Raw genomic sequence first — 27296 nt, 5'->3', positions numbered from 1 at the left:
CGGACTTGTCTGTGTGTTTTACACACGGTACATGAAAACACGCTGACATCTACATAGACTCATTCATTTGAATGGGTCTACGTGTGTCAGTATGTCCGGTACGTGAGAAAACTGTCACTACACGTACCGGAGCCATTGCATACGGATGCCACACTGTTACTAGATGCGAGGAAATCACATCTTCGCATTGCTAACGGATTACATACGGATCACTGTTCGGGGAACATTTGTGCGTTTCTCGGCCGTCAAAATCGGATAGATTTTTTTATATGGTAAGTGTGACTCCAGCCTTAAAGGGAATCTGTCACCCATATTTAGTGATATCATGTAAATATATCACCCAATTGTGCATCCCATAAGGATTCTATTAGGGCTTTTGACTCCCCTGACCCCGCACCTTTGAGGCATAAATACCTACTATCTTGTTGGGGATGTATGAAAATCGCCGTAGTCCGGTCCGATGGGCGTGGCTTAGTCGCCTTTCCCCCCCCCCCTCAGCTTGCTGAACGTAATCTTCATCTGTGAATAGCACAGATAACGTTGGTTTCCGCGCTTGCGCATTGTAAAGGCCACCGGCGCCTGCGCAGTATGGCTTGCCCAACTGTGGGCGAAGCATATAATCGCTACTGCGCATGCGCCGGTATTTTCCAGCGCTGTCTATGCCCCGGAAGTCTTCACATGCAGGACACACTTCCGGGGCATAGACCGCGCTGGAAAATACCGGCGCATGCACAGTACCGATTATATGCTTCGCCCACAGTTGGATAAAGCATACTGCGCAGGCGCCGGGGGCCTTTACATTGCGCAAGCGCGGAAACCAACGGTGTCTGTGCTATTCACAGATGAAGATTACGTGCAGTAAGCCGAGGAGGGGTGGGAAAAAAGGCGACTAAGCCACGCCCATTGGACCGGACCGCGGCGATTTGCATACATCCCCAACAAGATATATCTTTACATGATATCACTAAAATATGGGTGACAGATTCCCTTTAAGGTAAAAGTCACATGGCCATATAACTCGGACGAGGAGCGCAATGCTGAGACTGGTTGTCAGTGCTCGCGACCTGAGCGTGACGCCTGCATAGAAATACATTAAGCTGTCACGCTCGGGTCAGGAGAGCCACGTATTGCGTTGCGATCCTCGTCCGAGTTACACAGTTGTCAGACTTTTCCCATATACTAAATCTTTCTCAACAAACGTATATCATTCTGCTCAGCTTCTCCTCCTCTACACTGTTCTGCCCACAGACCGGCCTGTGTGTACAGCGTGACAGGTTGCCTTGGCAGTCGATGGGATACACAGAAGCAGTTATGCAGGCTCACTTCATTGTTAATGAATGACTGTGATGGTGCCTGTGACGTGAAAAAAAACACTGGCACTTAGACTCCCGCTGTCAGGTGCGGGTTCAATCACTGCTCAGTGTATAGAGAACAGCGGCTGTAACCGCGCTCCTCGTACTGACTGACAGCCGGCTCCAGTGCTGAGCTGCTGTCAGTCAGTGTCGAGGATGCGGTTACAGCCGCTGTTCTCTATACACTGAGCAGTGATTGCACCTGACCCATTTCCTGCCAGCAGTGGGACTCTAAGTCCAGGCACCGGTCAGTTTCAGAACGCTATTATCTTGTACATTAACCCCATATCTGCAGGTTAATAGCATTTTATTGACCTGACAAGTTCTCTTTAACGCCTTAACGACTGCCGATATGCCTTTTAACAGCTGTCATTAACAGGCCTTATTAAAAAATAAAATAAATTAAAAAGCAGCACTAAGGAGTGAATAGTGCCGCCCCATGGCCGAAATTCCCATGGGTGATGACAGTTGTGCATGACAGCTGACACCCTACAGTATCGTCCCCAGCCAGTTTTGTTACTGATCGGGGCCAGTTAAACCCTGAAACACTGCTGTCAATTGCAACAGTGGTATCAAAGTGGTTGCAAGGAGGTTAAAAGACCGATTTTGGCAGGATCGACCCCCCCCCCCATCGTAATCGCGGCGCTAATCATTGCTTTGCTATCCTGAGGTCATCTGATGACCCCAGGGTACGGTCATCTGATGACCCCAGGGTACGGTCAGCTATAAGCAGGATCTTGCGGGCTCTGTCAGAGTCACTGACAGGTCTCAGACACTGCAGTGTACGAGTACTACAGTGTATGAGACCAGCGATCAAACAGAAAAATATTCATGTCCCACAGTGGGACTAAGCGCAAAAAGGTAACATAAGACATCTCTGTGTGGTAAAAGTGATAAGGCCATTATTCATCAGGCCAGTACGATTACAGCGATGCCACATTTATATCATTTTTTCTGTTTTGCTTGTTTTACACAATAAAAACTATTTTATAAAAAATAATTAATTTTGCATCACTATATTCTGAGATGGTAACTTTTTTTTTGTTTCCGCTGATCAGCCGCCACACAGCTCTTTTTCTTGCAGGACAAGATGACATTTTCAGCTATATAATTTTTATTTACAAATAACTTTATTCCACTTTTTGTTTGGCGGTATGATGAAAAAGCATAATTTTTACCTCATTTTTTTTATAGTGTTCACTGAAGGGGTACCAGTACAGTACCCGGATCCCATTCAATTGAATGGGGGGCCCGAACATCCAGTGATTGCCATGCTGTTATCTGCATGACAGCACGGCAAACACTGCCTCTGATTGGTGGTAAAGTAATTACCACCGATCAGACAGTCGTGGTTATGAGAAATTTCTCCTGATGAACTGCGGTGAACTCGCCTGTGCACCGTGAGACTTTTTCTCACGGTGCTAGCGGTGATCTCACCGGAGGTCACCACAGTTAAGGAGCTCAGTGACCGGCAGTAACCTTGATGACATCACCGCTGGTCACTGAGGCTGCACTCGCAGCAGCTCATTCTCCCAGTGGATCTCAGCCTGGATGGTCGCAAACTTTCTCCCCAGACATATATTACGGTGTTGGAAAAAATAACAAACAGGTGAGGGATATGGTTATTTTTTTTTAATTTGTTTTATTATAGGAGACAAGGGATTCAGTGAAATGGGCATTAGGTATGACTGTGTTTGTTATTTTTAAATAAAAGGAAAAGTTTTTTTTTGTTTATTTCAAATAAAAGACTTTATTCTTGCTGTGTGTTTATTTACAATTTAACTATAGGATTAGTAATGGAGAGGTATCTTGTAGATGGGGATGATGCCACCAGACAATACAAAGGTGGCATCAACCCCACATGCCACTTCCACATCTAATAGAAGCGCCCCTTCTAGCGACGTTTCGGTCCAAAAGATGCGGACCTTTCTCAAGCAGAGAAAGTTCTGCATCTTTTGCACCGAAACGTCACCAGATGGGCTTATAGCCAGATGGGCTAATAAACTGCACTTTATCTGAAGTTACCATGGTGTGCTGCTTTCAGCTTTGAAGGACCATAGATAATGTATATCTCTCCATAGATATATCAAATGATAGATAAATCCAGATATATAGCCATATTTAACAAAAACGGAAAAATGGCGTGGGCTCCCGCACAATTTTCTGCGCCAGAGGGGGAAAGCCGACGGCTGGGGACCAATATTTGTAGCCTGGGAAGGGGGTAATATCCATGGCCCCTTTCCCAGGCTATGAATATCAGCCCGCAGCTGTCTGCATAGCCTTTACTGTCTATTAAAATAGGGAGACCCCCCCCCCAAAATAAAAAAAATGACGTGGCGTCCCCCTATATTTTATAGCCAGAATGGCTACGCAGACAGCTGAGGGCTATTATTCATAGCCTAGGAAGGGGCCATGGATATTGCCCCCCCCCCCCCCCCCGGTTACAGATACCAGCCCGCAGCCGCCCCAGAAATGGCGCATCTCAAAGATGCACCAATTCTGGCACTTAGCCTCTCCCAAGTAATAAAGGGTTAATAAAAACCACACACATAAGAATAAAGTATTTTAATGAAATAAAACATGACACATTTTTTCATAAATTTTATTACACGCCCAGATCCTAGCGAAGCCATCGATCACTTTCAAAAAAATAAAACAAAACAATATACTCCCTGTTCGACGTAATTCCATTAATAACAATTGTCCCACGACGATCTCCCATATAGAGCTGTTACATAAGCAGATGTGACCTCTCTATAGGCCTCCGATGACACACTGACCCTCCAGCAGTGTGTCATTGGAGATAAGTCTCTCTCTTTATGGCACTACAGCGTGAGAAAATTCTCACGCTGTAGTGCCAAGTGACAGGTGAGCTCAGATGACCTGTCGGCGGCGGAGTGATACAATGCAGAGGATGATATGTCATTGTATCACCGGAGCCCCTGGAGAGCGGTCGCGTCAGCTGATGTGACAGCTCTCCATGGGAGATCGTCGTGGGACAATCGTATTAATTGGATTACATCGGACACAGAGAGTATATTGTTGGTTTATTATTTTTTTTTTTTTTTCAGGTGATCGATGGCTTCGGTGTAGATGGTGAGTATGAACTATATATGTGTGTTTTTTTTTTACATTCAACACATTAGCCGGATGATGGGACTACTACTGTCCCATCATTGGCTAATGTGTCAATCACTGTCACTGTAGCAGGCATTGCCCGATGGGACTTGTAGTCCCATCGGACAATGCCTGCATACACATACACACACAAACACACACATGCCCCAGCATACCCAAGCACAGACTCCTGCACAGCCCCGCATACACCATACACACACACAGTGTCGGAGCATGCGCAGTTAAAATAAATGGAATCTGTCGCCCATAGGCTTCCATTCTAGCAAAAATTGGACTGCGACAGATTCGTCGTTGTCCGATTTTTTGACGTAGACAAAAAACATTACTATGTCCGTTGTCTCCGTCCAACGGACAAGGAATTTCCGACGGATTAAATTTGCGGCTATCCGTCGCTAATACAAGTCTATGAGAAAAAAGCGGATCCAGTGGCATCATTCGCCGGATCCATTTTTTTCAAAATTCGACGGATTGTGACTGATGGCAAAAAACTGATGTGTGAAAGAGGCCTTACCCTCATGTACACTGCGCCTCACGGCCTTAGCCTCGCGTACACTGCGCCTCACGGCCTTAGCCTCGCGTACACTGCGCCTCACCCTCACGTACGGTAACCTCGCGTACACTGTGCCTCACGGCGTTACCCTCGCGTACACAGCGCCTCACGGCCTCACCCTCGCGTACACTGCGCCTCACCCTCGTGTAAACTGCGCCTCACGGCCTCACCCTCGCGTACACTGCGCCTCACCCTCGCGTACACTGCGCCTCAGGGCCTCACCCTCGCGTACACTGCGCTTCAGGGCCTCACCCTCGCGTACACTGCGCCTCAGGGCCTCACCCTCGCGTACACTGCGCCCCAGGGCCTCACCCTCGCGTACACTGCGCCCCACCCTCGCGTAAACTGCGCCTCACGGCCTCACCGTCGCGTACACTGCGCCCGGCTTTATCCTGACACACACTTATAAACACTCCTGGCCAGTGGCCATTGCTCTGTTGTGAATGTGATTGGGGAGAACCAGGAGCGGCGGTGACGTCACCAGGGCTGACGTGGATGGAAGCTAACGTCCTTCGTGAGCATGTGTGGGCGGAGCCTTTGACGGACAGGTTAGGCTGTCACTTCAGCCCATGGTTGGTTGTGTAGAGGGGGAGGGTTAGAAAGAAAGGGCGTGGTTGTCTGTAAAGCTGTGCGTCCCCTGGCTCCGCCTTCCCACAGGGCCGTGACGTCTGGGGGAGAACATGGCGGCGTTGAGCTCTCGCTAGTTTGTTGCCCGATTCTGTCGCATGTTTACTCACCTGAGGGCAGTGCGAGGCGCACGGAGCGGCGGGCGGCAGGATTACGTGGAGGCTTCCTGTAACCTGGTTCCCGGGGCCGTGCAGCGCGCCGAGCAGCCGCTCATGTCGGATAACCAGAGCTGGAACTCCTCGGGGTCAGAGGAAGACCTGGAGACCGAGCCCGGGCCGCCCGTGGAGCTGTGCGGGCTCCTGTCTAAGGTGAGCGCCCCCCGCCGAGCCCGACCCCCCGTGTGCAGAGTGCAGCCCATGATGGCAGGTTACTGCCGGCTCAGCTCTGACTGGAGGGCAAGCCGTGCAATCATATCGGCCGATAACGATCTGTCCTGTAGGCTCAGGCCGGCGCCTGTCCGACCACCTGACAATGACTGGTTGCTACTGAGAATACTATGGTTGCTAGGCAGTGTTTCCCTAGCAACCAGACTGACCGCTCCAGAGACACTGGTGTAGGGCAGGCTTCGCTGTGGGTCAGTAATGTGGCTTCATCTGGTCTGTGGCCGCTGTGCAGGACGTCTGGTGAATCCGCTGCTGGGTCCGACCCCCAAATACAAGTGTAACTTTATTATAGTCCCTTTATTTGTCACTAGATACTTCTGGCCCCGGGCAAATAAGTCTGAGGACCCTCGTGTATAGACCCCAGAGGAAGCCGCAGGTGCTAACCCTACATCACACACCAAAAGCCGCAGTGATGGGGTGCAGGCGCCCTCTCCCCCCGAGTGGCCGCGGGGCGTCCTCTCCCCCCACCGGTCTGTGTACATGCCGCGGGGCGTCCTCTCCCCCCACCGGTCTGTGTGCGTGCCGTGGGGCGTCCCCCCCCACCGGTCTGTGTGCGTGCCGTGGGGCGTCCCCCCCCACCGGTCTGTGTGCGTGCCGCGGGGCGTCCCCCCCCCACCGGTCTGTGTGCGTGCCGCGGGGCGTCCCCCCCCACCGGTCTGTGTGCGTGCCGCGGGGCGTCCCCCCCCTCCGGTCTGTGTGCGTGCCGCGGGGCGTCCCCCCCCCCCCCCCCCCACCGGTCTGTGTGCGTGCCGCGGGGCGTCCCCCCCCTCCGGTCTGTGTGCGTGCCGCGGGGCGTCCCCCCCCCCCCCCCCCCCCTCCGGTCTGTGTGCGTGCCGCGGGGCGTCCCCCCCCCCCCCCCCCCCCCACCGGTCTGTGTGCGTGCCGCGGGGCGTCCCCCCCCACCGGTCTGTGTGCGGGGCGTCCCCCCCCCCCACCGGTCTGTGTGCGTGCCGCGGGGCCTCCCCCCCCCCCCCCACCGGTCTGTGTGCGTGCCGCGGGGCGTCCTCCCTCCCCCCCCCCCCCCCCACCACCGGTCTGTGTGCGTGCCGCGGGGCGTCCTCTCCCCCCACCAGTCTGTGTGCGTGCCGTGGGGCGTCGCCCCCCACCGGTCTGTGTGCGTGCCGCGGGGCGTCCCCCCCCCTCCGGTCTGTGTGCGTGCCGCGGGGCGTCCCCCCCCCCCCCCACCGGTCTGTGTGCGGGGCGTCCCCCCCCCCCCACCGGTCTGTGTGCGTGCCGCGGGGCGTCCCCCCCCCCACCGGTCTGTGTGCGTGCCGCGGGGCCTCCCCCCCCCCCCCCCACCGTTCTGTGTGCGTGCCGCGGGGCGTCCTCTCCCCCCACCGGTCTGTGTGCGTGCCGCGGGGCGTCCTCTCCCCCCACCGGTCTGTGTGCGTGCCGCGGGGCGTCCTCCCCCCCACCAGTCTGTGTGCGTGCCGCGGGGCGTCCTTATTTTCAGCATATTCCCTGGACAAAGTGCTGCCGAGATAACTGTTTTTTTGCCGCCTGATCTGCCCAATCACCCACTTTTCTCTCGCCCGTCATGCGATTGTCGCCACATTTACACTGAGGTCTAAGTGTCGAGTGGGCGAATCACCCAACGTTGGTTCCTGATTGTCGACTCTTCTACATGGACCTGAGACCTGTCCTTCACCTCTATTAATATCTCCTCCACCCATCACTCATGAGTCACTAGCATTGATCTGTGTTCTTGCCGTCATCTCTGCCCTTATTAGATCTTGCCCTGACGGCTTTGTCCTGCGGTCGTGGATATTAATCGTTAGCAATGATGTGGTCCTCTGACCGTCTTTCCCTTTTTGGGTGTTTTTACATATTGCTGCATGTTATGTGACCCCCTCCACCGGTCACACATCTGACGAGGGTACAGGCTCTACGTAGGGGGCCGTGCGCACGTTGAGTATTTGCTGATTTTTCTACACCAAAACCCAGTGTGTTGGCAGGAAAACCGCTACGTAAAATACCGTACACATGGTTTTGATGCACTTTTACTCTCGGGGGTTTTTTTTCTTTGCAATCGGTGGAAAATGCTGAAAGAATTGACACGGCACAGATATGAAACTCCTACAAATCTGCAAGGAAAAAAAATAAACAACGTGTGCATGAGATGTCAGAAATCTTCACTTTGCTGTTGCAACATTTTTTACCCTTGAAAACTGCAGTGTGACCAAGCACTGACTGTGGCATCCTCTGGCCTCACAGCCTTTGTCAGCCATGATGGCTCAGGGAATAGTGTGGGTTTTCCTCATCACCACTTGATCCCCTCCGCAGGTGTAGACGGCTCTATGTAGGGGTGTATTAGTACTAAGCTGATGGTTTACTATTGAATGGAATCAGAGATAAAGGCCCATTCAAACGTCTGTATGAATTGGCCTGTGCCCGGACTGGCCGTGGCTCTCCAAAAAGAGCGTGGCAGCCCCATAGAAATATATATGATGCTGGTTTTGAGACCCGCAGCCAAATCCGGGCACAGACCAAATGGCAAGGACATGTGAGTGAGCCCTAATGATCGGTTTGTGCTCAGTTCTGATGAAGTGTGGAAATATTCTCATAGGAAAGCCAATGCTTTTAGCCGTCTTGTGTCGTGTGGATCCCACACCTTCCGGTGCAGTTCAGAGGATAGTCAGTCCTGGTCCGCCAGCAGGTTCTGTGGACGCCATGTCCAGCATTACTCTACAGTCAGGGTGCAGCCTCTGCCAGACTGCTGTGTTGTGCCGATGTGTGAGCTCTCCAGGCCTGCCCTGTGATAGTGAGAGGATGTTGTGTGCCGCCCTCCCCTCTACACTTGGAAATCATCAGATGTCCTAATAGAAGGGTTTGGAATTTCTCAAGTCCACTTGGGTGTGTCTGCACTAAAAGCAGCGTCTCCTCGCAGGAAATGTCAGCAGTGGTTGGAGCAGCAGGCGCTTCGTGTTTGTATCCCAGCTGCTTACTATACAGAATTGGGGTGATGTTTGTGAATGGAGGCGCCGTGGCACTGCCCAGATTATGCCAGCCTCTTTCTGTGACCTTTGCACAGTTGGTTGGCAATAAATAATTGAGTGCGTTATTTCTCCTTTCGCCTGCGGATCACGCAAGGGTTTGATGTCAGGGGGTGATATCCAGGCAGTGTTTTTCATGTGTGATGTGAGGACCACCAGGATGTGGTCACTTCCTTCCTGGCTGTTGCCATCTACCCGACCAATTCCCGCTTACACATAGGATTGTGTTGTATGGGCGCACAGTGTCTTGTAGATACACAGAAACCCAGCCAGTATTTCAGGAGTTTAGGACACGGCACGCTGACATCTTTTGTCTTAAGCCCCTTTTTTTCTGAGCGCTTTTTGCATAGTCTTTGGCCACCAGCTTTTTTTTGTTATTTGTGATGTATAAACTAGTAAGCATCTTCGAAGCAGAGGACTCTTGATGAAAGATCGGGACAGTTCTATTAACCGCTTCACGTCTTTAGAAACCTGAAGTGGTTAAAAGAAGCAAAAGTCCCCTGAACGTCTGACCATTAAGTCATTTTTACATTGAGAAGCATATGTTCATTCTTAGTCTGTAGAACTTTTTCTCTCAGGATACAGCGTATGAGCCTGAAAAGGACGTCTTGTGCACATGGCCTATGGGCTCCTTTAGGCCGGGGTCTCGCGTCTCAATACTCGGGACCGGAGTGCTCAGCTGCACAGAAATACATTAACCCCACACTCCGGTCCCGAGTGCCAGGTAGCGAGACTTGTGCGAGTTTTCGCAAGTGTGACCCCGGCCTTATACAGATATCTTACCAGTCAGACCAAATTTGGTTTGTATAAATGGCCACTTGATCTGATAAAATCTGCTTTTTTTTTTTTTTTGCTACCAGAAACTTGATCCAACATTCTTAAAAAGGGGTTTCCAAGAAGAGCAATGTTTCACCTCGTTGGGCATCATCGCTTGGTTAAAATAAGAGCTAATACTCTCCCATTCCACCTGGTCCAGTGCCGGCTCTTCCACTGCTGCTCCAGTGATTGTTTACAGACTTCAGTGGGGACATCACAACCACTGTGTACATCACCGCTGCAGCCAATCAATGACACTGCTGTAGCCTGTAAACAGGGAGGGAGCACAAGATGCTGGGAGGGCTAGACAACTGTTATAAGCCTGGTATAACATGGCCGTGTTTCCTGACAGTTCTCGTATCTGAATACCTAACACGACCACCAAGTCTCCTGACCTATGTTCCTCATAAGGTGTATATGAGGGATTTGGCTCCAGATGAAACACCCGGCAGTCGGGCCTAGAGTCCTCGTCTGTGCATGGTCACTGGAGATGGACTGTGAGAACAGCCTTGCTGTGCGTGTACACTGGCTGATTATCATCAAAGTGTGTTCCTAGGACTCACTGTTTCTTAATATGCCAGTGTTAACAGGGCTGCCAGTCAACTAAAGCCCCCGTCACACACACAGCGATCTCGCTGCTGAGTCACAATTTTTGTGACGCAACAGCGATCTCACCAGCGAGATCGCTGTGTGTGACACTGACCAGCGACCGGCCCCCCTGCTGGGTATCGCTGATCGTCCTGGAACAGCCAGGACATTTTTTGATCGCTGGTCTCCCGCTGGCCAGCACGCATCGCTGCGTGTGACAGGTGGGAGATCGCTGGTCTCCCGCTGGCCAGCACGCATCGCTGCGTGTGACAGGCGGGAGACCAGCGATCAGCTGGTAACTAAGGTAAACGCAGGGTTTCTAAGCACCGGAGCTGGTAACCAAGGTACACATCGGGCTTCTAAGAGGCGTGCGTCACTTAGAAACCCAATGTGTACCTTAGTTACCAGCTCCCTGCATCAGCGCGCTGGTAACTAAAGTACACAGCGACGCCGCACGCTCGGCGTCGCTGGTGCTGATCACCAGCGATCATGTAGCAACTCACCAGCGATCCTGACAAGTTGATATCGTTGTCGGGATCGCGGAGTCGCTATGTGTGATGGGGCCCTAACAAACAAGCAAATCGCTCGTTCATAGGGTCAAATACTTTTTTAAACTCCCTTAAAGGGGATCTTTCAGCAGGATTTCACGCCCCTAACTATTTATATGTGCATGTAGCTTTTTCAAAGACAAGTCCAGAGATAACGTTTACACGATCAGTCCGTTCTTCCATTAAAAAAACATTTTCTGCATTGATCTACAAATAGCTCTTCAGCCTTATTTGCATATCTAAAGCCTCTGTCACTCCAGCTCTAATTCCACGTCCAGTGCTACTGCATTTTGCTTTGCTGACTGCCTCTCTGCTGTGCAACTTCAAGCGGAGAAGCGGTCAGTCAGGAGAACTGGAGTGACAGAGGCTTGTGAAGAGCTGCCATGCCCAGATTGCTCTTGTGCTTCATTTACAGATCCATTCAAACACTGATTTCTCAGTAACAGAGGAATGGACTGGACTTTTCCTTTGAAAGAGCTACATGTGCTTATAAATAGTTTGTAGGACGAAGCCGCCTGACAAAAAAAGCCCCTTTAAAAATCATTGTTCTTGGCCGCACATTGTCTTCTGTAAGTACAAAGAACAATGACCTTTTCTGTGCACAGGACGATCTGTTACTGATTGTTCTGTGAGATCATCTATGCAGGTTATTGAACGGCCATGCATCGGCTGTCTGTTTCATTCACATATTGTGTAAATGAGCCCCACTGAGCTGAAAGGTATTCTTTCAGGACAATTGCCACTAATTATGAAGACTAAATGATCTGTTTATATAAATGTGTGTGTAAATGAGGTTTTAGCTGTAGTGATCTGATGGGAGGATCCAGTCGCTGCTTCAGCAGACCTTGCTGATGAGTGGTATGGTAGACGACAAGGACCGGCCTGGAGAGACGGCCATCAGACTGGTCAGGTTATAATCCCATTTCCATGAAGTAATCAACGTCAGATATGTGGCAGCCGCTTATTTCTCTCTCCATAGAAATGACCTGCCTATATAGTTGGTCAGAAGAGGCGGTCATGTGGCGGTTGTCGCTCCGGATCTCCTGACCTGTCTGTTTAAACTCTTACGGGTGTGATAACCTGCTGTACGGAGCACCGATAAGTTGTTTTCTTCCATTTCCATTCATCGGTCATCGCCAGCACGTGCGAATGAGCGACATCTGTCTCCATACAGTTACATTATTGCAGGTTCCATGTTGCTGTTCATATGGGGCAATGTTCTGCCGAGCAGCGATGATTTATCCCATGATGTTCACAAAAGGCAATAACTGTGAGTGAATGTTGGTATGAATGCTCAGAAAGTCATCAGCAGGTGTCCATTGCATTTTATTTGTAATTGCTTAGGTTACCCATAAAATTAAAAATTCTCGAACAGCTTTTATTAGAGATCTGCATTAGCCTTCCTCTGTTATTTCTTTATTTTTTTGGAAATGTATTAAAAAAAAAAAAAAAATTTGTCAATGATGGGAATTGTTCCAAATAAGTGTCCAACGTCAGAAGAGCTGATGAGTCGTCTCCACAATTGACCATAAATAAGAGTTCGATGGTGTCCAAAATCTGTGCTCCAGCAGCACCAATGGTTGTATTGTATCCCCAATCATATTGCCGTCGCTGTGCTTTTATAACCTACTAATAGACCTGCAGTAATTTTGCAATATTTATCCCTGAAGTACCGGATTTAAATATTAGCCTCCATGTGGTGTATTGTCTTATAATGTTACGTGGCTGATTGGTAGGTTGTAAAGGAAAGTTGCTGAACAGCATGGGATACAAGTATTACCGGATCTCATCCCCCTCTGGTGTGTCCCTCTCTGACCTGTCTGCCAGGTTTCATACAAAATTGTGCACATGTCACAACTGGAATGAAAAATATAATCAGAAATTTACGTTATTACTGCCTTTAAAGATAAGCAAGTGTGATACTGGCTGCAGTGTTCACCAATAGGAAAAGTAGAATGACTTAAAAGGGCTGTCTCATCTTCTTTATTACTATTTTGACTGTTTTTAAAGGGAATCTGTAACCCCCCCCCCCCTTTTTTTTTTTTTTTTGTCCTTACTGGAATGAAGACAAATCTCGTAATAAATTATTTGCAGAATTTTCCATACTGGTTAAAGGGAATCTGTAACACCCCCCCCCCCGGATGTATATGACCCATTAATATGGGCATACAGGTAATAGAAATGTTGCACCACTCCTACCTGTCTGCCTCATATTAATGGTCTTGTTGTGGAGAAATGTTATATTCCTTCTTTGTTGATGATTTCTTCCAGGCTCAGGGGTGTGTGGTGCCTGGAAGAAACCCCTGCCCCTTGTCTTAATTGTAATGCTACCCCCCTCCTATCTGCGTCAGTTGTGGCCCCGGAATCCCGTGCCTGCACTCTACTCTCCCTCAGAAATACATACCTCATCATCCCTTCTATGGGCACTGCATTCAGGGATCCTCTGTGCAGACATTGGCGAGTCGCTGTGACCTCCGGTGTGCACCCCGATAATATACTCTCCCCACTTCTTCCCTGCACAGTCATCGCTAGGAACCATGTGTACATGAGAATGACAATGCAGGGAGGAAGTGGGGAGAGCAACTTATTGGCACACACACCGGATGTCACTGGAGCAGAAGTCAACGGGCGGCACCTGCGCAGAAGATCCCTGAATGCAGTGCCCATAGAAGGGAGGATGAGGTATGTATTTCTGAGGGAGTGCAGGGCGCAGGATTCTGGGACCACAACTGACGCTGATAGGAGGGGGTAGTTTTACAATGTAGACAGGAGGCAGGGATTTGTTCCAGGCACCGCACACCCCTGAGCTTGGAAGAAATCCTTAACAGAAAGACAGAATATAACATTTCTCTGCAACAAGACCATTAATATCAGACATACAGATAGGACCAGTGTACCATTTCGATTACCTGTATGCCCATATTAATACATTATATTCGTCCCAGGAGGTGACAGATTCCCTGTAACCAGTATGGAAAGTTCTGAAGTTCTGCAAATAATTTATTTCGGGTTTGTCTTCATTTCTGTAAGGACCAAAAAGCTTAAGGCCTGGTGCACACGGTCAATAATTGGCAGAGCTTTGGATGCAGCACAAGTTCGCTGCATCTACAGTGCTGCCGGCTTTTGAATGCAAGTGATTATGCATGTGTTCATTGAACTCTGCGATATCACCGCGTCCAATACATTGTACGAGCAAGACTTATCTTGCGGAGGCTCGTGTCTCTGCAAGATAAACTGACATGCTGCATGTCCGCCTCCGCGGGTGATCCGCAGGCGTCTGTGGATGCATAGTGGACATGGAATTTCTTGAAATCCCATCCACTATGCTGTAACATCTGGACGCTGCGGATGTACGCAGCGTTGACTGACTGACTGGGAACGTGGCTTCCAAACCTCTGCTTTTCTCCAGTATATTGGCCTGTCCTCAACTGCATTGATATCAGAATGTACTCCTTTGGAGTATAGATGATGGCAGTGAAAGTCAGCCTGTGTCTCCCTAACTCTGGGGATGAGCTGCTGCAGGAGATTGTTGTGATATACAACAATCATAGGAAGAGATGGGCGCTGACCATCACTGCCATCATCTGTACTCCTGGTTACCAGCCAATTCTACAATCTATCAGAAGTGGCCAGTCTCCTATACAAGGGGCAAAGCGCTTACAATCTCTGTGCTATGGAGTTTGCAAGCGTAGCTCTGAAACGGTCAGTTAATCTTGGACATTACAGAAACATAGCTGCCACCTGGCAAGCATCGGGAGCGCACCGCCACTTGGCAAACATGAAGCAGAGGGGAGGTCTGCACCCGTAGATTACACATGCACTTTACTCGGGATATTACAGAGTTATCCCTATAGTAGGGAATGTTATAAACTAGTTACTCACCCTTTGAATGTGCAGATTTTCTCCAATTTATGCCTCTGTTTCCACATGGTTATCATGTGACAGATCCTGTTTATGATAAATTCACCTTGATGTCTCTATGTACAGAACTTGGTTTCTTGATTCTTAAATATAAATGTTATATCTTTTTACATTTCTAGTGGACCAACTACATACATGGCTGGCAGGATCGATGGGTTATCCTAAAAAGCAATACCTTAAGCTACTACAAATCCGAGGATGAGACTGAATATGGATGCAGGGGCTCCATATGTCTCAGCAAGGCCGTTATTACGGTAAGTGTTGCTTTGGCCAATCTGAATTTCCCCAGTATGGCTTAGGTGGACCTCCTTACATATACCTCCTATAGGCTGCAGCATAGCCTGCTCTGTAGTGATAGTGGTATATGTCACCCATAGGGTCCAAATAAGGGGGGAAAAAAAAGAAAACTGATAGCATTCGGTTTTTTTTCACTGTATGGTAATTGTATAGTATACTGTATTGCATACTTAAAAAAAAATATTGCTGCTTAAGGGCCTTTGGTCTATCAATTCCTAAATTTCTTAGCTGGGACTGAAGTAGTGGTTTCTGTTCGGTTGGGGGCACATTTTCTCCACGATACCCGTGACTTGATGTGTCATAATGTGTGACTATATACATGGGTCCAGCTGATTATCCTGTTGATGTAGGGGTCATGGGGCAGTAAGCTCTCTGGGATTAGTCTGACACTTGAATAGCTGCCTTCCCGGGTGATGTTTCATCAGCAGCGCATTAAATGTAAATCTCCACCACCCCGGTAGCTGCCTTTTATAAGGAGTTAATGAAGTGGTTTGTTTGGAAAGCAGCTATTACAGGCTTTGTCTTGGTTTCTAAGCTCTGTTCCTTTTTATGATCATTTCTGTAAAGCAAATACAGTCTTCCCCCATTTAAATAAGTCGTCACCACCATTCTTAGGGTCTCACTATTGTATTCACTGTTTTCATTACACAACGACTGTTTCCATACATCACGTCTCGCCGTGCCTCCATGGCCCGAATTATCGCAGCGTTCTCTGTTTTTTATGCAGCCCACTTAAGGCCAAGCTATAAGAAGGGGAGACCCCCTTACTGGATCTGAAAGGGTCTCCTGTAGTAACTACATACACAGGGCCTGCAGCAGCTCAAGTCCTGTGCTCTCATGACCATTCCTGCCTGTGATCTGCTTGTTTGTAGCGACCCTGTGTGCACCCAAATCTCCATTCATTCTAGTGTCACACAGAACTTGCCCCTATTAAAGGATCTGAGCATTGATGCCATGTCCGAAATGATGCAGTTGTGCAAAGCTCAATGAAATAGGCTGTGCTTTTGCAGATTTGTATTAATTTTGCAAAAGAAGACACAGGTTTGCAATGAGTAAGACAAAAATACAGAAATGGTGCCTATTCATCTTCTCATTTTGTCCTCTTTAGATGATTTGTCCGATCTAATAAGTCACTACGAAAGAAGTCTAGAAAGCTGATTTTTCCGAGCTGAGAAATAGTCTGCAGCTACCCTGTGACCACAGACTGGTAAATAGTAACAGTGCGTGATGCACATACTGCCACAATACCCCTATATTTCCTGTGCAGGCAGTGAAACATAGTGGCATGTAAAGGTTTGTGCACCCCTGGTCAAAATGACTGTAATTGTGAACAGTTAAGTTGAAGATGAAATGATCTCTAAAAGGGCTAAAGTTAGAGAACACATTTCCTTTGTATTTAAGGCATAAGAATAAATGTTTTCATCTTTTACGTTTTAAAAATTCCAAAAAGAAAAATGGGCAGATGCAAAAGTTTGGGCACTCTGCATGGTTAGTACCTAGTAGCACCCCTTTTTAAAGTACCACAAGTTGTAAACACTTTCTGTAGCCAACCAGGAGTCTTTCAATTCTTGTTTGATGGATTATCGGCCATTCTTCCATGGAAAATACCTTTATGCATTATTTGCAGTATATTTTTTACTTTTAGTTCAGGATATTTGTGTTTTTTGCTTTTTGTTTTCTCATGGAAAATTCTTCTAGTTCTGAGGCAGTCCTCGGTCGTTTTGCATGCACTGCTATTTTTAGGTCGAGTCTCAGATTTTCAATGATCAGATCAGGGGACTGTGGTAGCCATTATAAAATCTTCAGCTTGCATCTTTTGAGGTACTCTATTGTGTAGTGACGAGCAAGCATGCTCTGGTGCTAACCGAGTGTCTTCCGCGTGCTCGAATAAGGCTTGGTTGACATTACGTTTAGGCAGTCCATTAACGCTGCCATTGCCCTCCATTGTCAGGCACATCGCGACGCATGCTGTAAAGCGGCACGCGTTCGCGATGTGTCTTCATTCAGTGATGGAGCCTCGGACGTGGGCTGCAGCGTCTGAGGCTCCGTCACCGCTAGCGCTGGTGAATCATCAGCACTAGCAGGTGTAGCGTAACAGGATTGCGTTATGCTATGCGTTGAACGGGCTGGTTATACGCAATGTGAACCTGGCCTAATATGTTTGAGTCCCCCGCACCTGCATGTGGTGTTTGTTCTTATGCATACTTCTGACTCTGAATGCTATGGTGAGGATGCAGGAGATGTTTTCTTCTGATGACTTCCATGAAGGCCATGTTTGTAAAGGTGTCTCTGTATAGTAGAACAATGCACCAAAACTCCAGTGTCTGCGAAATCTTTCAGAAGGTCTTTTGCAGTCAAGCAGGGGTTCTGATTTGACTTTCTAGCGATCCTACGAGCAGCTCACTGAAATTTAGCTTGGCCTTCCAGACTTTGTCTTGACCTCCACTGTTCCTGTTTACTGCCATTTCTTAATTACATTTCGAACTGAGGAAAGGGCAGCTTGAAAACGCTTTGCTACAGGTGCTTCTCACAAAATTAGAATATCATCAAAAAGTTTATTTCAGTTCTTCAGTGAAAAAACTGAAACTATATAGTCATTACAAACAGTGATCTATTTCAAGTGTTTATTTCTGTTAATTTTGATGATTATGACTTACAGCCAGTGAAAACCCAAAAGTCATCATCTCACTAAATTAGAATAATTAGCAAAAACACCTGCAAAGGCTTCCTAAGCGTTTAAAAAGGTCCCTTAGTCTGTTTCAGTAGGCTCCACAATCATGGGGAAGACTGCTGACTTGACAGATGTCCAGAAGGCAGTCATTGACGCTCCACAAGGAGGGTAATCCACAAAAGGTCATTGCTGAAGACACTGGCTGTTCAGAGTGCTGCATCCAAGCATATTAATGGAAAGTTGATCGGAAGGAAAAGGTGTGGTAGAAAAAGGTGCACAAGCATCGTATTTCTCTTTAAGAACTATGAATCTGGCATATCGACAGCCAAAATTCCAAAGTTGGGTAACCCAAATGTGCATTATTAGATGTCCTGATCGTGCCAAAATCTGTGGATTTATCCCACATTTGTCTAATATCTGCTTATAAAGAATACATTGGGTTGTTGACTATGGTAGGGTGGTGCACAGAGGAATGTCCTCATGCAGGAGAACACTGAAGAGCATGCTGAAATAATAATTTGGCTTGTGGCGTGCCGGTCACATGAGGAGCAGCTGACTTTGATCACAGCTGGATTTCCTCTTGCAAAATGACGATAAGAACCCTAAGGATTTTTCATTTGCTGGTGAAATTCCTGGCATTTCTAGGATAGTGAGATGTGTGTGCTCCGCCCTGTGTTAGTCTTGGGGCCGATAACTGAGCCATGACACAATGGAGCTCTTGTAGTATTGTACGGCCTGTGAATCATGTGTGGCTTGATGCAAATTCTGCACCAATTATCCGCCTATGTGCCTAAAAATAAGCACCATACTAAACACAGGCCATTTGGCTTTAATAGGAACCTGACAGCTGATTCCTACTGCGCCAACCCCAGTAGGGTGTGAACCTAAGACCCGCTCCGTTATTGCCGCCATGTATATTCTAATATGAAATGCTGCAACATTTTAGACAGTGGATGCTGTAGACACAGATCACTTGATCATTCTGCCCGTGGTTTAGGCACCAAGAACCTGCTGTCTGTTTCCCTTTTTACGGGTGAATTTATACTTGACCGATATGTTACATCAGTTTGTTACTGTCTTTTTCATCTGTATTTGTTTCACTACATGATGACTACATGCAATGTGACTACATTTTGGGGTCAGTATTGCCACTTCCCTGTCTGACCACAAGTCAGAAGACTCGAACTCGCAGCCTCACAGGCTTAAATAATGCTGGCGACTGTGATGCTGAATGGTATACCAGTCAGTGTAAAGCAGACTACTGGGACTAGTATTTCAGGCTGGTAAGGATCCACTATCCATGATCCTTACCAGCCTGATAATACCAGGCCGTAGCAGTTTGCTTACCTTGGATGGTTAGCAAAAATAGTGGGATGCCCTCTAAATAAAACAGCGTGGGGTCCCCCTATTTTTGTTAACCAACCAAGGAAAAAGTAGACCTCTGCGGCCTAGTATTCTCATGCTGGCGAGGACAATGGATTTTGGCCCTCACCAGCCTAAAAATAGCAACCCGCAGCAGCCCCACAATTGGCACATCACCCGACTCTTCCCACTTGCCCTGTAGCGGTGGCAAGTGGGGTAATATTTGTGGGGTTAATGTCACCTTTCTATTGTCTGATTACATCAAGCCCATGGCTTAGTAATGGAGAAGCGTCTGAGACGCCTATCCATTACTGATCCTATAGTTACATGGTAAATGAAGACACAGCCAGAATAAAGTCTTAATTAAAATGACACAGCTCCTTTAATAAATCTTAATTAAACCATACTTACTGCATCGCCTATTCCACCGATACCCTTGTCTCCTGGAAGAGAATTAAAAATAAAAAAGCAGCAATATTTTTAACATGTCCGCCAAGAAGATATGCATACTGTCCCACGACGAGTCCAGCTCTGCTACATCTGGATGCCTTTGGCTGAACGGTGGCATTATGCCACCATTCAGCCTGACATCCAGAACACGGCAGAGCTTGAAGATGATCACCAGAGATGTGTCCGGCAGTCAAGTGCACTGCAGTTCTCACGGTCAGCTGATCGTGAGATATTGGCACATGCACGGCAGTTCTCGCAATCAGCTCAGCTCATCTCGAGAACTGCAGTGTACGTGTATTTCCGGCTGAAACAACGTACAACATTTATTTAAATTTGTACACATGCGTAGTAAGCTGCGTTCCCTCACTTAATACGCATGTGACTAAGAAGATAATGCGGTTTTATGGGTATGGGAAAGTGTGTGGGTAATTTTATGCAGCGGAGATGGAGCATCTCCACTACATAAATTGACGTGGTCTGGAACAATGCGCTGCATGTCCATCTCCACCGGTGAGCTGGAGGTGTCTGTGCACGCGTAGTGGGCATGGGATTTCTTGAAATCCCATCCACTATGCTGTAACATCTAGACGCTGCGGGTTAGATGCTGCGGATGTACGGAGTGTCAAACCCGCAGCGTTTACTGACCGTGGGAACATACCCTTATGCCCCGGTGTCTCGGGATAGTCGTGTATTAGTTTGGACACACTGATACATGAGGCCCATTGTGCCATATTCATTGCGCCCTGCAGCTCCAGTACTCAAAGCCTTGTCGACATCTCCATGCTCGTTAAAGACGCACGTCCGTTTCAGGAAATGTTCAGTTGCATAATTATCGTCATGTGCCGGGGACTTGTAATTGGCACACATCCTTTTTGTCATGTTTTCCACGTGAAAGTTCAGAGGGACAACCACAGATTAGTGAAATCGCTCCCTGTTTTTCACTGTCTTTTTGAGCTTTCTGAATACACCCTAATGATTGGCAGGCACTAGTCTTACACCGGTGAAGGTTCGGAGGCTTAACATTTCAGTGCGGTACGTTGGCACCACGGGGCTTTCTTTGGCGGAGGTGAAATGAGTTTTCAGTAATTAGTCAGAGCTTTCATGGGTGGATGTAGTGAACAGGAACCTTTGGCTGTATAGTTTGTGATACTGTGAAATACCAAAGGAATTAACAAAATAGAAAATGTATTATATTTATATAGATATCTTCTAGATCTGCATCAGAGAATGATTGTATCAAAATGTCTGCAAGTTATAAATCACTGGAATTGGGGTCTCTGCCCCTACATCATGCTTTCTTTCAAAAAACCGCCCCACCCCTGTTTTAAGGGTCGTGTCTGGGATTACGGCTCAGGTCTATTGAAGTGAATGGCACAGAGCGGTAGACATATGGCGCTGATTTGGAAAAGGCAGCTTTTTAATTTTCAATTAACGACCACTTTACCTGTGTGTGATGTGTGTATAGGTTTTGAGTTCCCACATTTATCCCTAAGCCACTTTTCTTTATGGAAATTCATTGATGTTCATTTCTCCTGATCAGTTCGGTTGTGCCACATTTTAGTTGCATCCTGACTTTGAGGGGGGCTGCAGACTGAGCGGGGGTCTTCATTTCCTGTTTTGGTGACTGAGCAAGCCCCTAGCCCTTCACTTTTGGGGGCGGTGCAGCGTGTGCTCTAATGGCCCTTCTCTCCTTAAGAAGACCAGATGGTTATGGAGTCTCATTTGCCTTAAGGGGAAAAGAATGTCACTTATTTCTCTCTAGCGCCACCCTTTGGAGGTCAGGAACCGTTGTCCGTCCTTATAACTAGTCTTTAGATGTTTTTTGTTTTTTTTCTTATTTCTAAGCTTGAAGGGCATTGTTGTCAGCCACCGGATTGTGCTTCTCATCCAGTGACCAGAACATAATGTCTCCCATTGTAATCTTAGAATGAAGTCATCATGCCGCTGTCGAGTCCATAATACCATAATGCCGGATATCACAGCCGATTTATATGTGCGTATTAGGACACAGATCTGAAAATGGGTATTAAAATATTCTCTTTTATACAGTAAACGTTTCCTGAAGAAATGACATAAAGGGAAGTAGACGAGCGTGGAGAATGCGCTATTGTCATCTGTAGGCTCTTTTATGCCGCGCCCCAAAGCTGAGGGGAATAGATTAGACAAAATTTTCTGTAGGAACATTTTGCATTTGATATAATCGTTCCAGTCCAGTTTGCCGGGCGCCGGTCACAGCGGCTCTGCGCCTTACTGCCTTTATGCTATCTGTGACGTCTGTCCTTTTTTCTTTAGGCTTGGAGCTGGCGGCTATAAGTATAATCACCGGAGGTAGACAGTCACAACTGTGACAGTCTAGCAGAGTGATCCATTACAGGGTGGGGTGATGGTTGTTATTACAAGGGCACAAGCCGATTTTTTTTAGATCCGTTTTGCATTTTTTTCAAATATTTAAAGGGCACTTTTAGGCCACGTTCGGAGGGGATGGAAATCTGTGGCTAAATCTGCATGCTCTCCCCTTACCTCTGGTCACCCCAGCCCTCCGAACTATTAAAGGGAATCTGCCAGCAGGTGTTTGTTAAAAGCAGCACGGTGTAGGAGCTGAGACCTTAATTCCAGGAATGTGTCACTTATTAGGCTGTGTATTGCTCTTTCAAAATCAGGAGATAATCCCTACACAACTAGGTTTCTTGTGCCTCCTAGTCAACTGCTTTGTGTTACACTGCCCCTACCACTGATTAGCAGCTGTCAGTCAATGCAGTGTACACAGAAAGCTACCAATCAGTGGTGTGGGCGGGGCTATGCAGGGCTCGGCATTCTGAGCACTGCTAGATCTGCCGTGAAGAAAACAGTTGTCACTTACTGGGCTGCATGGCGTAACTGAGACATTGCAGTAATCGGGGGCTCGACCTCTACATTATACTGCTCTCAGATTGCATAGCAATAACTTGCTGACAGATTCCCTTTGGGTAGGTCTCCTCGTGCACTGTGTTTTTGAAGCTGATCTGTCAGCAATGGATAAATGTTAAATCTGTCATCCCAAAAGGAAAAATACCTTGTTGCTGACAAGGCAGCCCGGAAAATTCCATGTACTACGTGTCCGAGGCTGAGACGTAGCAAAATATTAAATGGGGACGTGTGTTTGATGCTTGGGTGCTTGTCACCGCTTTATGGTGTAGCTTTGGTTTGTTTTTTGCATTAGGTGGGCCGTTCTGTACTCTCCTCCTATAACGGTATGCCAGGCTGCGCAACTAGCAACTTGGGGAAATATAGACTACTATTCAGGAAGTTCTTAGAGCGTAATACTAAAAAAAATTGGTCACCAGATCATTTTCTAGTCTGTCGTCTTACTGGGGACCATACATTGCAGTTATTGGGGTTATCCTCCTATTTTACTTGGAGTTGGGGTATCGTACGTTTCATCTAGCTGCCGAGTAACCAGCAGGTCTCTGATCAGCATCTGCCCCACGCCGGCTCAGTCATCTGACCAATCTATGGTCGGTATGGTTGAAATCTTACTTTTTCATCAACTTTAGGCAACAGTAACAGGGGTTGTCATTGGCAGACAGTGTTAATGTGGGCATCTTACAGGGTGTATGGACAGAGGTGGTCTCTTGGCTGTCAGCAGAGATTAGAGCCGGTCCCGGCCACCTATCCTCAGTCGTGCCGCAGATTTTCTAGTATTGATCTGTAGTTCTGTTGAGCGGAACGATGGATAATGAAAGAAACATTGGTCACAGATCGCCTCCAGTCTAATACCGGGACGTTGCTGGAGAGCTAGGAGCTAGATCTCAAACATTACATTGTTCCCTGCTTAACCTCGGCTATTTAGTGTAGGATGGAACAGTTTTCGTAATAATCACAGCAAGACGTCCCTGTGTTGCTACTGGTAATGTTTGTGTTAGCAGTTTGGATGTTGTGGCGTTCTTCTGTATGTAGTGCCGCCACTACCGATGCCAAGCCACCAAAAGCTTGACGACATTCCCTGGTTGGGACTTCAAAGAAGGGCTCCTTGCCAGCTCTGTCAACAGCACAGCACTGGCATTCATCTCGCCTTGTCAGCTGTACCCTTCTGCGCTGAACTGACTTGAATTTTAATACAATCGGGGACTAGCACAAAATAAGTCTCTACAGGTATAATCTCCTCTACAGTCTAGGACTAGTGGTCATGGCCACCTCACCCACTTATGGGCCGGTCTTCCTGAGCTGTATAAGTGTATCCCTCCTGTAGACCACCAGTCTGAGGAGCGAGGTCTGACATCAGATACGGGCACTACCGTCTGCACATCCCGGCTCCAGCAGGTGGTGGTGCGTCGTCTTTGCTGACATGGCACTGCTCTCGTCAGTGTATTTTCAGATGTAATTAGTGATGAGCGATCGTGCCCAGATAAGAGGTTATCCGAGCATCTTGGGCGTGCTCGAATATGTTCGTGTCCCTGCAGCTCATGTTTAGTGGCTGTTAGACAATCCCTGCATGTGTTGCGGCTGTCTAATAGCCTTGAATCATGCAGCCGTGGGGACTCTTACCATATACCACGCCCAAGATGCTCAGATAACCGCTTATCTGAGCATGTTCGCTCATCACTAGCTGTAATGTGTAATTTTTGTTGCTTGCCAGCAGTCGAGTGCTACCTGTGGTGATTGAGGAGATTTTATTACACAGCTTTCCATTGCTGTATGGCTTGTCTCTATTAAACATATTCATAGCCCCCCTATTCAGGTGTCTATTCGGCCTATGTTGGACCTGTATTGATAGGTATACCTTTTTTCTTTTCTGTATGGAAATGGTGAAGTTTGCGAAGGGGTTGTCCACTGCTCTGATGGCCCTTTTTCAATGCATAGGTTTCTCTTCCTATAACACCTTTACTCGCTTCTGGTGCTGACACTATTCCCAATGGCATCCGCACTGGCTCTCCCACTCATCAGTGCTGCCTTCACTCTCCCCGGCTTCAGACGAATCGCATACATTTGGGGGAAGTGAAGTTGCTGTTCTTACTTCCTCCGGATGTATGTGATTTGTCCTGAGGCAGTGAGAGTGAAGCCAGCACTTTTCGGCCGCAGGGATTGCGTGACATAGCAATGTCATGCAATCATTGGGAGAGCCAGTGCAGACACAACTGGAATGGCATCATTGGGGGAGTATAGGTGTTATTTTACAAGGGGAAAACATGGGGATTGAGAAGGGTTTCTGTGGGGAGTTTTTTGTGCAGTTTTTTTTTTTTGAAGGCCTTTCCCCCTTGCTGTGTAACTGTTGGCTACCTTGATCTCAGTCAGACTATGTCCGAATGATCACTGTGTGCTGATAACCTCAGGACACATTGACATACTTATGTGTTAATTATAGCATACATAATTATACGTGTAGTTTGGGTGTTACTTCCGTGGCAGCAGTCGTATATTTCTGTCCAATGGTTCTCTAATGAACACTACCGGAAAGATTTGTTGTGAGTAGAAATCCTCAATAATGTTGGTCTTCAGGAGGCGACACGTCTGATAAGAAAAATAAGCCCTCTTCAGCAGTAGAGCTCGTTAATAGTATGAATGGTGCCTTACTTCATATTTTGTTTTTCAGCCCCATGAATTTGATGAATGCCGTTTTGACATCAGTGTTAATGACAGCGTGTGGTACCTGCGCGCCCAGGACCCGGAGCACCGTCAGAGCTGGATAGATGCCATTGAGCAGCACAAGGTAAGCCTGCACAGCTAGCCTACAATACCAGTTACGAGCTAGAGGTCTCCTTCCAGTCTGCCGGAGTAGGCCGGTGGATGCAGCTCACGAGATCAATAGTTTGATTAGTTTCTAACTAGTGATGAGCGAATGTGCTCGGATAAGTGTTATCGGAGCATAATTGGGTGCTAAGAGTGTGTTTAGCGTTCTCGAAAAATATGTTCGAGTCCCCGCATGTGCATGTCTCACGGCTGTTCTAACAGGCAGGCAATCCCTGCATGTGTTGCGGCTGTCTAAGCTGTGAGACATGCAGCCGCGGGGACTCGAATGTATTTTTCGAGCACACCGAATAACAACTTCTCTGAGCACATTCACTCATCACTATTTCTAACTAATGGATGATAAAGGGATTTTATTTCTTCTGCTTTTGGAATCGGTCTTCTCTAGAATTAATGCAATTTGATTCACCAGGCCCAGTCCATCAGTCACTTTAGTGATCTTGACTTGAGAACCGCCTCCTACCGCCCGGCATCTGCAGCTCTTCTTTTGATTAGCTGGCCTGGCGCAACATGACACGTCACGCTGTATCCAAGATGTTGCATCAGGCTGGCTGACCAAAAGAGGAGCCACGGATTCCTGGAGATGGGAGGTAGTTCTCAAGGCTCCGGTCCAGCAGCCACAGATCACTAAGCCCATGGACCAGGGCCTGCAAATCGATTTGCCCTAACTCCAGCCAGTCCCCATACTGAAAGGATAGCCACCATTGATACAGATTACGATTGGCCTCTCTCAGGCGGTGGGGACATGCAATCTTACGGTTGTTCTAAACTAAGCTGCAGAATTATCTGAGATCTCTAAACATGAATTGTGTAATTGTTCATAGCCAGATCCCAATCACTCCACTCCTGTTTTTTACTTAGAAATTAGGACCTTTTTTTTTTCAATAAGCTTTGACTCCATTGAAAAGTTGCACAGCTGAAGCTGAGTAAAGCTGGCCTATGGCATGAGCTGTGAGGGGGCTGACCACCGTACTATTGTCCAGTGCCACGAAAACAAAGCAAAATAATATCTGATACAGAAGGGGGTGAGGTATTCCTTCCATAGCATTCATGTTATGAGCACGGCAGATTTAAGTTTTATTAATGGGGTTAGATCGTTGCTTTGTTCTAGATACAGCGCCACACTTGCCCATGGACCTGTGTGGTATTGCAGCTCTGTCACTCTCCATTGAATGGTGCTGAGCTTCAGTAGTGAAGGAGGACGTTAAACAAAGTGGAATGGCGTCTGGTAGAAAACAACCATGCTTTTTCATCAGTGTTAAATGTTTGATAGTTGGGAGGACCCTAGTGATCTAAGAATGGAGGAACCAAACTCCCCTGTGCGACTGAGGCGCTGGCGTGTATGCTGGACCGCTGTTCCATTCACTTCTACGGGACGGACATAAGCGTGATCTATGTCTGCCCTGTATACCTGAATGGAGCTGGAGACACATGACTGCCATCGGTCCATTCACTTCTATGGGACTGAGTGTGGAAACGCCTTGTATTGGTCAGTAATCGGGGGAAGCTGCTGTAAATTGCCACTTATATATTTTTCATGTGCTCACGTGGCTGTAACCTGCCCCATACGGTAATTTACCACATAACCGTAACCCCCAGTGTGGTGCAGAGGGCCTGGTATCCCATAGGGCAGAGCTGGGGGACGGCTCCGCTCCCCGGGGCCCATTGTTCTGTGTTTTCTAGGCTTGTCTGTACAGTGGCTGTGAAGGCATGCATGAGGCGGTGAAAGGCTTGACCTGCAGCCTATAGGACAGGGGATAACGCATGTTTTTGTGAAGTATTGTACTCGATGGCGTATTAACACTCCAGAAGGTAAATGGGATTCTGTGTGTGTTAATGATGGATGAAAGGAGGCGGCTGCGAGTTTGTCTCCGCA

The 27296-nt window shown here is 47.7% G+C and overlaps 1 protein-coding gene across 3 annotated transcripts in view; it reads left to right on the top strand.

Moving 5' to 3' along the window:
* The first annotated feature begins 5634 nt into the window (after positions 1-5634).
* CERT1 (ceramide transporter 1) overlaps positions 5635-27296 on the top strand; it is an 83312-nt gene continuing 61650 nt past the window's right edge. For 2 of the 3 annotated variants that reach the window (XM_073584095.1, XM_073584096.1), the window contains exons 1-3: positions 5636-5975; positions 15036-15170; positions 25266-25382. In XM_073584095.1, the coding sequence (XP_073440196.1) occupies positions 5766-5975; positions 15036-15170; positions 25266-25382 (462 nt within the window). In that variant the 5' untranslated portion in view covers positions 5636-5765. Of the gene's footprint in view, positions 5976-15035; positions 15171-25265; positions 25383-27296 lie in introns of all 3 variants that reach the window. The other variant, XM_073584097.1, reaches the window with a different exon arrangement.

The sequence above is a fragment of the Dendrobates tinctorius genome, unplaced genomic scaffold (genome assembly GCF_039654945.1).
Source record: "Dendrobates tinctorius isolate UK_male_01 unplaced genomic scaffold, ASM3965494v1 ptg000083l, whole genome shotgun sequence".
Lineage (NCBI taxonomy): Eukaryota > Metazoa > Chordata > Amphibia > Anura > Dendrobatidae > Dendrobates > Dendrobates tinctorius.
This window is presented reverse-complemented; position numbering and strand designations above follow the sequence as displayed.